General features: G+C 46.1%; 1 protein-coding gene across 1 annotated transcript; it reads right to left on the reverse strand.

Annotated features, from left to right (window-relative positions):
* Positions 1-11009: 11009 nt before the first annotated feature.
* LOC119949898 (olfactory receptor 52E8-like) lies at positions 11010-14552 on the reverse strand. The gene is made up of 2 exons (XM_038771755.1): positions 14541-14552; positions 11010-11945 (listed from the first exon to the last, which is right to left on the reverse strand). The coding sequence occupies exons 1-2, from the start codon at positions 14550-14552 to the stop codon at positions 11010-11012; spliced, it is 948 nt and encodes a 315-aa protein (XP_038627683.1).
* Positions 14553-14934: the final 382 nt, after the last annotated feature.

Raw genomic sequence — 14934 nt, forward strand, 5'->3', positions numbered from 1 at the left:
CTCTGCACACAGTAAGTGGTCAATATATATGACTGATTAATTGATTCAGCCCCAAGGAGTTACATCTCCATCCCTAATGCTGCAATCCACTGCAGGCACACAAGGAGGCTCAGCAGTCATCTCCTTTGCCCTCCTGCTCTCCATCCCCCCCGCCTTACCTCCTTCCCTTCCCCACAGCACCTGTATATATGTATATATGTTTGTACGTATTTATTACTCTATTTATTTATTTATTTTACTTGTACATATCTATTCTATTTATTTTATTTTGTTAATATGTTTTGTTTTGTTCTCTGTCTCCCCCTTCTAGACTGTGAGCCCACTGTTGGGTAGGGACCGTCTTTATATGTTGCCAACTTGTACTTCCCAAGCGCTTAGTACAATGCTCTGCACACAGTAAGCACTCAATAAATACGATTGATTGATTGATTGTCCCTACAACCCAGCATCATTGGCTCTCAGCCCTTTCACACCTTTCAGTTTGGTCTTCCTTCCCAAATGTCACTGTTGTGTGCCTGCCATCACTCAGTCAATCAAAGGCATATACCGACAACCCACTGAGTGCTAGGTACTGTACTGAGAGCTCGGGAGAATACAACAGCATCCAGATACCTGCTCCTTGCCCTCAAGCTTACAATCCACTGGCATAAAGTAGGATAGCACATCTGTGGAGTGGTGGATGACAGAGCACCATTCTCCTGAAATGCTCTTCTTGGCACTTGAGAGGTGGATGGGAGAATTGGCCCAGTTGGGCTACCAGCAGACACGAAAGGGCTGTCCAACCATTTTCTGATTCCCTACCTCTGCAGAGAGGTGAGGAGGGTTGGATGAGTCTGATCCAATTATGGTTTTGCTAATAAAAGCCCTTTCTCCTTTACCCAAACAGAAGAGTGTTAGCTCCAGGCCATCCTGGGCTCCAAGGAGAGTCTGATCATGTTCCAACGGTTGTGTCCGTTGTCTTTAAGAGGCACAGGCCTCTTCTGTCATGCGGATGCTCTAAAGGGCAGCAGCAGGGGACAGAAAGGCCTTCATTGCTCTGGGCCCATCATGCCTCAGACCCCAATTAGCCAAATGGGTCTCACCGTATAAACACAGAGAAATGCAGTGGGCATGGCTGTGGGGAGAGGCAGCTTTCTCCAGTCACTCTAAAAGGCTTCTTTACATCACCTGGACCCTGATGATAGATGCTACTGATGATAGAGGGAAACTGCAAATCAGAATCTGTCTGTGGTTTCCTTCTGACTAACAGGCTGCCACTGTGTCGGAGAAGGAGATTACATCTTTCTGGGCTACATTTCCTTTTTTCAATGCCACTTGCATTATTTTTATGGTATCTGTTAGGTATTTGCTACGTATTGAGCACTGTTCTAAGCACTGAGGTAGGTACAAAGTAATCAAGACAGCCACAGTTATTGTCCCGGGTGAAACTGTCAGTCTAAGTTGGAAGGAGAGCAGGCATTTAATTCCCATTCTACACCTGAGGAAATTGAGGTACAGAGAAGTGAAGCGATTTGCCCAAGGTCATATGGCAGGCAATTGATGGGGCTGGGATTAGAATCCAGCTCCTCTGGCTCCCAGGTCCATGCTCTTTCCATTAGACCACATTGCTACTGAAGCTCCTGATTCTGGAAATCTCTCAGAGTTTGCACAGCAACATTTTTGTGACTTTCCCCCAGATATTCCAAGGACAGACTCTCATCTGCTGGGTCACCAAGGTTTACTTCCCTCCAAATAAGCCAACCTTCTTGTAAGTCTGCTTCTCTATGAATAGGCCAACCTACTTGTGCCTCATCTTGTCTCTCTCACCATCTACCTCTTGCTCACTCCCTATTTTCTTCCTGGAACTCCTGCCTCCTTCACATCCAGCAGACCACTGCTCTCTTAGCTTCTAAGCTTTTCTGAAAATACATTTCCTCCAGGAGACCTTCCCTGATTTATCTCTCATTTTCCCATCCAATTCTACCCCCGATGGCCACTCTTTCACTTTCACATCCCCCATGTGTTTTGTTACTCACCACTTTGATGATGATGATGATAATGGCATTTATTAAGCACTTACTATGTGCAAAGCACTGTTCTTAGCACTGGGGAGGATACAGGGTGATCAGGTTGTACCACGTGGGGCTCACAGTCTTCATCCCCATTTTACAGTTGAGGTAACTGTGGCCCAGAGAAGTTAAATGACTTGCCCAAAGTCACACAGCTGACAAGTGGCAGAGCCGGGATTTGAACCCATGACCTCTGACTCCAGAGCCCGTGCTCTTTTCCACTGAGCCCACGTTGCCCCACAGCGCTTTGTACATATTATTATACTTCATTGTTTCCTTCTACCTCAGTTTTATTTTCATTCATTCATTCAATTCATTCAATTGCATTTTTTGAGCTCTTACTGTGTGCAGAGCACTGTACTAAGTGCTTGGGAAGTACAAGTTGGCAACACATAGACAGTCCCTACCCGACAACAGGCTCACAGTCTAGAAGGGGGAGACAGACAACAAAACAAAACATATGGACAGGTGGAGTTCACAACCTCCGTCCCCATTTTACAGATGAGGGAACTGAGGCACAAAGAACTCAAGTGACTTGCCCAAGTTCACAGAGCAGACAAGTGGCAGGATCCGCATTAGAACCCACATCCTCTTGATTCCTTAAGCCCGGCGTCTTGCCACTAGGCCCTGCTGTTTCCCACTGTGATGGCCACCCCAGAAGCTCTGTCTGTGGGTGGGGGGTGGTGGTGGAGAGGGCAGTGAAGGAAGGATAGGATTGCCCACTGTTGGTCCTTCTCTACTGCATTTCCCTAAGTGCCCGGTACAGTGGACCACCCCCAGGATGGACCCCAGACCGAGCTCCAAGCACTGGGGGCAGAGCGGAGCCTACTCACCATGGGGTCCAGCTGGGGGCAAGCCCGACGATGGGGTGGTCCCGGCCTGGGGGACTCTGGTGGGTGGCAGTGGCTGCTGCCCGACGACCAGGCCCGTCTGCCTCATCTGCTCAACGGGGGCTGGGCGGGCAGAAGGTGGACAGGCTGGGAGCTGGGGGGCAGGGGCAGGGGTGGAGGCTGCTGCTGCTGCTGGCGCAACTGCTGGAAATCCTGCTGGCACGCTCGCATCTCCGCATACTTGAGCTGCTCCATGTGGAAGGCCTGCCTGTCCGCCAGCAGCTGCTGCTACTGGTACTATTTTATCTGCTTTCCCTGCTGGACTGCAAAGAGCTCAGGCTGTGGGCAAGTCACTTGATTTATCTTTGCCTTTCTCATTTCGAAAATGAGAATTAGATTCCTATTATACCTCCCATTTTAGACTGAGAACCCCATGTGAAACAGATGCTGTAGCTGGCCTGATTCTCTCACATCTACCCCAGCACTTAGTACGGTGCTTGTCTTACAGTAAGCCCTAAACAAATGCCACGAGTATTTATTATTTGTAATATTGTGTGTACTCACTCTATTGTACTCTCTCACGTGCTTAGTACAGTGTTCTCCCCCTCCCTCCAGGCTCGCATCTCCTCTTGCCTTCAGGACATCTCCATCTGGATGTCCGCCCGCCACCTAAAGCTCAACATGTCGAAGACTGAGCTCCTTGTCTTCCCTCCCAAACCTTGTCCTCTCCCTGACTTTCCCATCTCTGTTGACGGCACTACCATCCTTCCCGTCTCACAAGCCCGCAACCTTGGTGTCATCCTCGACTCCGCTCTCTCATTCACCCCTCACATCCAAGCCGTCACCAAAACCTGCCGGTCTCAGCTCTGCAACATTGCCAAGATCCGCCCTTTCCTCTCCATCCAAACTGCTACCCTGCTCATTCAAGCTCTCATCCTATCCCGTCTGGACTACTGCACCAGCCTTCTCTCTGATCTCCCATGCTCGTGTCTCTCTCCACTTCAATCCATACTTCATGCTGCTGCCCGGATTATCTTTGTCCAGAAATGCTCTGGGCATATTACTCCCCTCCTCAAAAATCTCCAGTGGCTACCAATCAATCTGTGCATCAGGCAGAAACTCCTCACCCTGGGCTTCAAGGCTCTCCATCACCTCGCCCCCTCCTACCTCACCTCCCTTCTCTCCTTCTACTGCCCAGCCCGCAACCTCCGCTCCTCCACCGCTAATCTCCTCACTGTACCTCGTTCTCGCCTGTCCCGCCGTCGACCCCCGGCCCACGTCATCCCTCGGGCCTGGAATGCCCTCCCTCTGCCCATCCGCCAAGCTAGCTCTCTTCCTCCCTTCAAGGCCCTACTGAGAGCTCACCTCCTCCAGGAGGCCTTCCCAGACTGAGCCCCTTCCTTCCTCTCCCCCTCGTCCCCCTCTCCATCCCCCCATCTTACCTCCTTCCCTTCCCCACAGCACCTGTATATATGTATATATGGTTGTACATATTTATTACTCTATTTATTTATTTATTTATTTTACTTGTACATTTCTATTCTATTTATTTTATTTTGTTGGTATGTTTGGTTCTGTTCTCTGTCTCCCCCTTTTAGACTGTGAGCCCACTGTTGGGTAGGGACTGTCTCTATGTGTTGCCAATTTGTACTTCCCAAGCGCTTAGTACAGTGCTCTGCACATAGTAAGTGCTCAATAAATACGATTGATTGATTGATTGTTCAGCACAGAACAATCAATCAATCAATCGTATTTATTGAGCACTTACTGTGTGCATAGCACTGTACTAAGCGCTTGGGAAGTACAAGTTGGCAACACATAGAGACGGTCCCTACCCAACAGTGGGCTCACAGTCTAGAAGGGGGAGACAGAGAACAAAACAAAACATATTAACAAAATAAAATAAATAGGATATGTACAAGTAAAATAAATAAATAGAGTATTAAATACATACAAATATATACATATATACAGGTGCTGTGGGGAAGGGAAGGAGGTAAGGCGGGGCGATGTAGAGGGGGATGAGGGGGAGAGGAAGGAGGGGGCTCAGTCTGGGAAGTCCTCCTGGAGGAAGTGAGCTCTCAGTAGGGCCTTGAAGGGAGGAAGAGAGCTAGCTTGGCGGATGGGCAGAGGGAGGGCATTCCAGGCCAGGGGGAAGACGTGGGCTGGGGGTTGATGGCGAGACAGGCGAGAACAAGGCACGGTGAGGAGATTAATAGCAGAGGAGCAGAGGGTGTGGGCAGGGCTGTAGAAGGAGAGAAAGGAGGTGAGGTAGGAGGGGGCGAGGTGATGGAGAGCCTTGAAGCCCAGGGTGAGGAGTTTCTGCCTGATGTGTAGGTTGATTGTTAGCCACTGGAGATTTTTGAGGAGGGGAGTAATATGCCCAGAGCGTTTCTGGACAAAGACAATCCGGGCAGCGGCGTGAAGTATGGATTGAAGCGGGGAGAGACAAGAGGATGGGAGATCGGAGAGGAGGCTGATACAGTAGTCCAGACAGGATAGGATGAGAGCTTGAACAAGCAGGGTAGCAGTTTGGATGGAGAGGAAAGGGCGGATCTTGGCAATGTTGCAGATCTGAGACTGGCAGGTTTTGGTGACGTCTTGGATGTGAGGGGTGAACGAGAGAGCGGACTCGAGGATGTCACCAAGGTTGTGGGCTTGTGAGACAGGAAGGATGGTAATGCCATTACTACTGCTTGACTGAATTGGGACTTGTTCCTAAGACAAGGGATTTTTACATTATTCAAGAAGTCAAGGCTCTTTCAAACTTTACAATAAATCTAAGTGTTATCTCTAGAACTTTCATTGTGCATAAATTTCTCCTCAAATAGTCACCCCAGTGATCTTAAATTATCCCAGAAAATTTGCCTGGTCTAGAGGTTTCTTCTTCCAAATGGTTCTCCTGATCAAGTCCCTACACTCCAAGGGTGAGTCAACCTAACACCCAACCCTAATTAAGTCTGAAATAGTCCCTGCCCTGCATGGGGCTCACACTCATAAGTGGGGCGGGGGATGGGAGGACAGGTCTTGAATCCTTACTTTAAGTTGAAGAAACTGAGGCACAGAGAAGTGATACTGATACTGCATCAGCCTTCTCTCTGATCTCCCATCCTCGTGTCTCTCCCCACTTCAATCCATACTTCATGCTGCTGTCCGGATTATCTTTGTCCAGAAACACTCTGGGCATATTACTCCCCTCCTCAAAAATTTCCAGTGGCTACCAATCAATCTGCGTATCAGGCAGATACTCCTCACCCTGGGCTTCAAGGCTGTCCATCACCTTGCCCCCTCCTACCTCACCTCCCTTCTCTCCTTCTATAGCCCAGCCTGCACCCTCCGCTCCTCTGCCACTAATCTCCTCACCTGACCTCGTTTTCGCCTGTCCCACCATCGGCCCCCGGCCCACGTCATCCCCCGGGCCTGGAATGCCCTCCCTCTGCCCATCCGCCAAGCTAGCTCTCTTCCTCCCTTCAAGGCCCTACTGAGAGCTCACCTCTTCCAGGAGGCCTTCCCAGACTGAGCCCCTTCCCTCCTCTCCCCCTCGTCCCCCTCTCCATCCCCCCCATCTTATCTCCTTCCCTTCCCCACAGCACCTGCATATATGTATACATGTTTGTACTTATTTATTACTCTATTTATTTATTTATTTATTTTACTTGTACACATCTATTCTATTTATTTTATTTTGTTAGTATGTTTGGTTTTGTTCTCTGTCTCCCCCTTTTAGACTGTGAGCCCACTGTTGGGCAGGGACTGTCTCTATAAGTTGGCAATTTGTACTTCCCAAGCGCTTAGTACAGTGCTGTGCACACAGTAAGCACTCAATAAATATGATTGATGATGATGATGATGATGATTTGCCCAAGGTCACACAACAAGCAATTGGTAGAGGAATTGACAGAGCTGAGATTAGAACCCAAGTCCTCTGACTCCCAGGCCCGTGCTCTTTCTGCTAGGCCTTGCTGCTTCTCAGAGTGTCAAATCTGATTATCTGATATCCACAACACTTGGTATAGTGGTTGGCATATAGTAAGCACTTATGAAATATCATTATCACCATCATCATCACTGTTATTCTGATTTATCCTGTTATTTTAATCAATCAATCGTATTTATTGAGCACTTACTGTGTGCAGAGCACTGTACTAAGCGCTTGGGAAGTACAAGTTGGCAACATATAGAGACAGTCCCTACCCAACAGTGGGCTCACAGTTAACCTGGCCTATCAATCAATTAATTGATTGCATCATTCTACTGCCTAACTGATCATATTAGGGAAACTAGGCATTGAGGTTAAAGGGTTCTATGGCCAATACTGGGTTACTCAAATGGTATATATGCGGAATACTTGAAGGAGTAGGAGAATGGAGTGGGGTAGGCAGGTCTTGGCAGTAATAAACAAAGGCAGGTATCAGGAGCCCCAAAATGGTAAATAAAACTTGAAACGATGATGGAATCAGGGCAGTTACAAGCACAATGGAGAAAGGATAATAGTTACAACAAAGAATAGATAATCCTGTGACCACCAGGAAAACCCGATATTGGCAATATTAAAGGGGGATATTTTCCCCCTTTTCTTCTGGGGACAATCTTTCTAAGAAAGTCATATGAGCTGACTCCACCATGACCCTTTATCAAGGACTGTGCTGCTTCCTTACCAGGGGATAACCTAAAATATGCAGAAACACCTCAGGAACTCCCCAGACCACCAGACTAATGTCAGAAGTGAGGAAACCCACTTTCAGGGCAGAACTGGGGAGGGACAAAGGAGTGTTGGAGGGTGTGAAAGGGGCCCAGGGGACAATTACCTTTGTTCTGTAGATCAGAGTCCATTGATCCCTTGACCAGTATAAAGGCGATCCAGTTAACTACATTGTTGTGGACCTCTTGACATGCCATTTCATTGGACTGGTAATTATATGAGAAAAATGAGAAGGTTCTTTCCCTATTTTCCATCTCTCCCTACTTCAATCCATACTTCATGCTGCTGCCCAGATTATCTTTGTCCAGAAACTCTGGGCATGTTATTCCCCTCCTCAAAAATCTCCAGTGGCTACCAATCAACCTACACATCAGGCAGAAACTCCTCACCCTGGGCTTCAAGGCTGTCCATCACCTCGCCCCCTCCTATCTCACCTCCCTTCTCTCTTTCTGCAGCCCAGCCCACACCCTCCGCTCCTCTGCCTCTAATCTCCTCACTGTACTTCGTTATCGCCTGTCCCGCCGTCGACCCCTGGCCCACGTCATCCCCCTAGCCTGGAATGCCCTCCCTCCGCACATCCGCCAAGCTAGCTCTCTTCCTCCCTTCAAGGCCCTACTGAGAGCTCACCTCCTCCAGGAGGCCTTCCCAGACTGAGCCCCCTCCTTCCTCTCCCCCCTCCCCCCCCTCCATCCTTCCCACCTTACCTCCTTCCCTTCCCCACAGCACCTGTATATATGTATATATGTTTGTACGTATTTATTACTCTATTTATTTATTTATTTTACTTGTATGTATTCTATTTATTTTATTTTGTTAATATGTTTTGTTTTGTTCTTTGTCTCCCCCTTCTAGACTGTGATCCCACTGTTGGGTAGGGAAATTCTCTATATGTTGCCAACTTGTACTTCCCAAGCGCTTAGTACAGTGCTCTGCACAAAGTAAGTGCTCAATAAATACAATTGAATGAATGAATGAGGGGTGGTTGTTTCTTACAGAAGTCCCTGTACATTGTGCATTTGGGAGGGGTGGCATGGTTGTTGATAACAGAGCCTTCTTCTTTCCATCATTCCCTATATTTGTGTAAATTTTGTACATCTGTTTCCCCAGTAGATTGTACTCTCTTTGTAGACAAGAAATGCATGTTTTACTTCTGTTGTACATTCCCCTGCACTTAGTGCAGTGCAATGCATGCAATAAGAATTTAATAAATACCATTACTACAGCTACTATTGCTACTGCTACTACTACTATTACTACTACAACTAGCTATTTTTGGAGCTAACCCCAAGATAATGGCCTTCCCTTATAAAGACCTTCCCCAGCTAAGAGAAGCAGTGTGGCTTAGTGGCAAGAGAATGGGCTTAGGTTCAGAGGGCGTTCAGAAGGTGTGGGCTCTAATCCCAGCTCCACCACTTGTCTGCTGTGTGACCTTGGGCAATCACTTAGCTTCTCTAGACCTCAGTTACCTCACCTGTAAAATGGGGTTTAAGACTGTGGGCCCCATGTGGGACAGCATGATTACCTTGTATGTACCCCAGCGCTTAGAACAGTGCTTGACACATAGTAAGTGCTTAACAAATACCATTAGTATTATTATTAGGCCTTCATTTCCTCTTCTCCCACTCCCTTCTGCATCACCCTGGCCCTTAGTAGTTGTGAGGCACTTAGTATGTGTCAAAGACTGTTCTATGCTCCTTTATTCATCCCTCCCTCAGCCCCACAGCACTTATATGTACATCTGTGATTTAAATTACGTACTTGGATTAATGTCTGTCTTCCCCTGTAGACTGTAAGCTCATTCATTCAATCATATTAATTGATCACTTACTGTGTGCAGAACACTGTACTAAACACTTGGGGAGAGTACAATACCTTCCCCCTTCTAGACTGTGAGCCTGTTGTTGGGTAGGGACCATCTCTATATGTTGCTGACTTGTACTTCCCAAGGGCTTGGTATGTGCTCTGCACATAGTAAATGCTCAATAAATATGATTGAATGAATGAATGAATACAAGAATAAACAGACATATTCCCTGCCCACAACAAGCTTACAGTCTAGAGGTGGGGAGACAGATATCAATACAAACAAATAAATTACAGATATATACATAAGTGCTGCGGGGCTGGGAGTGGGGAAGGGAAAAGGGAGCAAATCAGTGCAATGCAGAAGGGAGAAGATGAGGAAAAGTGCGGCTTAGTCTGGGAAGGCCTCTTGGAAGAGATGTTCCTTCAATAATGTTTCAATATAACAGACACATTACAATTACACAGTGAGCGCTCAATAGATACAAGTGATTGATAAGGTCTACACTTATATCAAGGATCCACTAAAGTGCTTAGTACAGTGTTCTGCACACAGTAAGCATTCAATAAATACGATTGAATGAGTAAAGGAAAATTATTTGCTATTTTACAGACTCCAAATCATTGTCTGTTTCAAAAAAGGAGGTAGGAGAAAATGGCAGATACCTGCAATAATGAAGCACTACATGGGCTGTTCAGGAAGCCAAACCAACTCCAGAGTGGGAATTTGGTGCAGGATCAGGATTAGAGAAAGGATGAAATGGAGGAAGATGAGAAGCTTCTGTCCTTGACTAGGCAGAATTGAGAGAAAAGGCCTCCTCTGAAAATGGATGGACAGAGAAAACTATGTTGTACTCCCAGCTGTGAAAAATGAGTTGAGGATGGAGCCTTGAGTAGAGAAATATTGCTTTTTGTACCTGGATTTTCTATTATGCTCCTTTTGGCTGTGGCTGATCTTGCTTAGAATTTGTGCAATTGATATTTTCTCAGTGCTCACTGCTGATTAATCCTTTTAGCTAATTTTCAAGCATACCTTTAGTTTGTGGAAAATACTTTATTTAATAATAAAGGAGATATCTATATGTCGTGCTTTTGGTATCTATGTCCTTCTTTAGGGTAGGGGACAGAAACTTGGTAAGGCTGCAGACTTTTCTACCACAGTGCTGGGTTAGACAGCTGAATCCTAATTGATTCCATGAATGGTTTTAGGGTAAGTTTTCAAATTGCTCAGCAGTGACAGTAATAGACTTTCAACTTGGGGATCATCTTGGCAGGAAATAACTAATCAAATAGGGTGAAAGGTTTGTAGTGGTGAGTTACCACTTCGGATGTGTTCAGCGTGAGGAAATTCTATGGCACAGACTCAGGACTAAGAAAATGCTAACATCGCAAATTTGATATGAGATGGCTGATCTATCACCTTCCTTCATGGGGGCTTTGCCAACATAGATTTTTTTCCAGACACCTCAGTTCCACAGAAAGTACTTTACTATGAGCAGTGCCTTCATCAAATACAAAAAATTAGCTACCGGGTGCCAGTCCCTAATTATATTATTAGCTTCTATTTATTAATAATATGGGAACCAGCAGGGAATGATCAGATGGACTTTCTGCCGGTTGTTCTGATCAGAATGACTGTTTCTTTGTGAAAACGCTGGTTACACGTTCACGGATCTGCTTGGTCCTCACCCCGTAGATGATGGGGTTGAGGGCAGGTGGGATGACCACGTACAGGTTGGCCAGGAGGATGTGAATGTAGCCGGGGATTTTGTTGTGTCCAAAGCGGTGGGTGAGGAAGGAGAAGAGGGCTGGGATGAAGAAGGCCAGGATGACACAGACATGGGAGCCACAGGTGCTCAAGGCTCTGAGCTGGGCATTTCGGGAGGGGAGTCTGAAGACAGTGTACAGAATCCTGATGTAGGAGATGGCAATCAGCAGTATGTCCAAAAAAATAAGGCAGATGATACATAAACCATAAATAATGTCAAGTTTGATACTTGCACATGCCAACCGGGCAATGCCCATGTGCTCACAATAAGTGTGGGGAATGATTTGGTGGCCACAGTAGGGTAACCTCAATACAAAAAACACCATCGGAATCACCAGAGAGACATTTCTCAGGACAGCTAACCCTAAGATAACCCTAATGAATTTATTGGTGAGGATGGTGCAGTAGTGGAGAGGCTTACAGATGGCTACGTAGCGGTCAAAGCCCATGACAACGAGCACCGTGCTCTCCATACCAGTGAACATATGGATGGAGAACATCTGGGTGAGGCAGCCCCCAAAACCGATCTCCTGTAGGCGGAGCCAGAAGATGCCCAACATCTTGGGGATGGTGGCCGAGGACAAGCCCAGATCGACAGTGGCCAGCATGGCCAGGAAGTAGAACATGGGCTGGTGGAGGCTCTGCTCAGTTTTGATCATGAACAGGATGGTGCAGTTTCCCATGAGAGCGATCAGGTACACGGCGCAGAAGGGGAAGCCCAGCCAGTTGTGTGCAGCTTCCAGCCCTGGTACCCCCAGCAGGAGGAAGGAGACAGGGTGGGACTGGGTGTTGTTGTGATTGCTGTTGTCCATTGGGATTACGGGAAGAGGCCCCATCCTCCTTATTTCATATACCATGAGTTCTGGAGAGATCTAAAGAAAATACATTATTGCTTGCCTATCCAAGTAGAATCCATTTGCTTTTCCCAGGAATATTTTTTCTTAGTTTCCCTTTAGGAAAGATGCTACATCAATTCAGAAACAAATCCTTCATAGAACTATAACAATAATGATGCTTGACTGAGAGTGGACCAGATATCTTTGTGGAATCTCCACTGTGTCACTCCATCATGATCCTTGCAGTGGTCCTGGGCCTGCAGATCAAATAGGATTTTCCAGTCAAGCAATCAATGAGTCAATCAGTCAGTCAATCATCAGTGGTATTAATTGAGCACTTACTGAGTGCAGAACACTGTACTAAACACTTGGGAGAGTATGAAGTCCAAAGTCTAAGCTCAGAGTGCAGTCACTGAAAGAAATGATCTCCTCTCTGTCCCCCTTCTGGAACCCAGATTCTCTCCAGGATTGGACCAAGGCCTGGACAAAGCAGCGTGACTTAGTGGAAAGTGCACAGGCTTGGAAGTCAGAGGTCATGGGTTCTAATCCTGGCTCCACCACTTCTTAGCTGTGTGACTTTGGGCAAGTCACTTCACTTCTCTGTGCTTCAGTTACCTCATCTGTCAAATGGTGATTAGTACAGTGAACTCCACGTGAGACAATCTAATTACCTTGTATCTATCCCAGCATTTAGGACAGTGCTTGGCACATTCATTCATTCATTCATTCAATCATATTTATTGATTGCCTACTGTGTGCAGAGCACTGTACTAAGTGCTTGGGAAGTACAAATTGGCAACATATAGAGACGGTCCCTACCAACAATGGGCTCACAGTCTAGAAGGGGGAGATAGACAATAGAACAAAACAAGCAGACAGGTGTCAATACCATCAGAATAAATAGAATTATAACTATATACACATCACTAATAAAATAGAGTAATAAATATGTACAAATACACTCAAGTGCTGTGCGGAGGGGAGGAGGAGGAGAGGAAAAGTGGGGGCTCTGTCTGGGAAGGCCTCTTGGAGGAGGTGAGCTCTCAGTAGGGCTTTGAAGGGAGGAAGAGAGCTAGTTTGGCAGATGTATGGAGGGAGGGCATTCCAGGACAGAGGTAGGATGTGGGCCAGGGGTTGACAGTGGGACAAACAAGAATGAGGCACAGTGAGGAGGTTAGTGTCAGAGGAGCTGATTGTGCAGGCTGGGCTGTAGAAGGAGAGAAGGGAAGTGAGGTAGGAGAGGGCGCGGTGATGTAGAGCTTTGAAGCCAAGAGTGAGGAGTTTTTGCTTGATTCGAAGGACGATAGGCAACCGATGGAGATTTTTGAGGAGGGGAGTGACATGCCCAGAGCATTTCTGTAGAAAGATAATCCGGACAGCAGAGTGAAGTATAGACTGAAGTGTAGAGAGAGAGGAGGATAGGAGATCAGAAAGGAGGTTGATGCAGTAATCCAGTTGGTATAGGACGAGAGATTGAACCAGCAGGGTAGTAGTTTGGATGGAGAGGAAAGGGCTGATCTTGGTGATGTTGTGGAGGTGAGACCAGCAGGTTTTGGTGATGGATTGGATGTGTGGGGTGAATGAGAGAGCAGAGTCAAGGATGACACCAAGGTTGAGGGCTTGTGAGATGGGAAAGATGGTAGTGCCATCTATTGCTGATAGAGCACTGTACTAAACACTTGGTAGATACAATAGAGGTTTGTAGAAATGATTCTTGTCCTCAAGGAGTTTACAATCTAGCAAGGGAGACACTCATCAGAGTAAATTACCCACAGGGGAATAATAATAATAATAATAGTATTTATTAAGCATTTACTATGTGCCAAGCACAGTTCTAAGTGCTGGAGTAGATACAAGAAGCAGAGTATATTTGCCTAAATTGTGCGTGGTTTGGATGACTGTCAAAGTTCTTAGAAGGTAATAATAATAATAATAATAATAATAATAATAATAATAATAATAATAGTAGTAGTAGTATTTGTTAAGCACTTACTATGTACCAAGCACTGTTTTAAGTGCTGAGATAGATACAAAGTAATCATGTTGTCCCATGTGGGGCTCACAGTCTTAATCCTCATTTTACAGATGAGATAACTAAAGCCCAGAGAAGTTAAGTGACTTGCCCAAAATCACACAGCTGACAAGTGGTGGAGCCGAGATTAGAACCCACGACTTCTGGCTTCCAAGCCCATGCTCTTTCCACTAAGCTACGCTGTTTCTCAAGGTACAGACCCAAAGCCTCGGTGATGTAGAAGGAGCAATGCAGAAAGGAGGGAGAATAGGGTGGGGAGATGAGAGGTTAATTCAGGAAGGCTTCCTGAAGGAGACACAGTTTTAAGAGAGATTTGAATATGGGAAGAGTGGCAGTCAGTCAAATACAAATTTTTTACCTCAGAACTTAGTACAGTGCCTGGCACATAGTAAGAGCATAACAAATACCATTTAAAAAATTAGCATATCATGTACTTACTATCTGGCCTTCAGTAGGGCTTCAGAACACAATACAGATCAACAGACTTGACCTCTGTAGGATGAGAAATTCAGGGGACATATAGGAAGAAACATCAAAAAGACCTATATTTGCTATACTTATGGCTCTTCCAAATGCATTTAACGTTATCTGCATCACTGAAGTCACTTATACGTAGCTAGACGGAGGTAAACGTATCAATAAAATTGTGAAATACATCAACTGGTATTAGGCAATGTTCAGAGCAGCATAGTTTCACCAACAGGTCATGGATGATAGCAGGTCACCTAAGTAACTCTTTAATGATGAACTTTAATGTGTCCATGGAAACAGGGTGGATTCAACAAGTATTTTGAAGATGAAGAATTATTAGTCTCAAACTCTAGAAGAAGCATGGTGTAGAGAAGCAGTTGGATGCAGTGGTGAGAGCACAGGCCTTGGAGTCAGAAGGTCATGTGTTCTAATCTCAGCTCTACC

The sequence above is a fragment of the Tachyglossus aculeatus genome, chromosome 2, assembly GCF_015852505.1.
Source record: "Tachyglossus aculeatus isolate mTacAcu1 chromosome 2, mTacAcu1.pri, whole genome shotgun sequence".
NCBI lineage: Eukaryota > Metazoa > Chordata > Mammalia > Monotremata > Tachyglossidae > Tachyglossus > Tachyglossus aculeatus.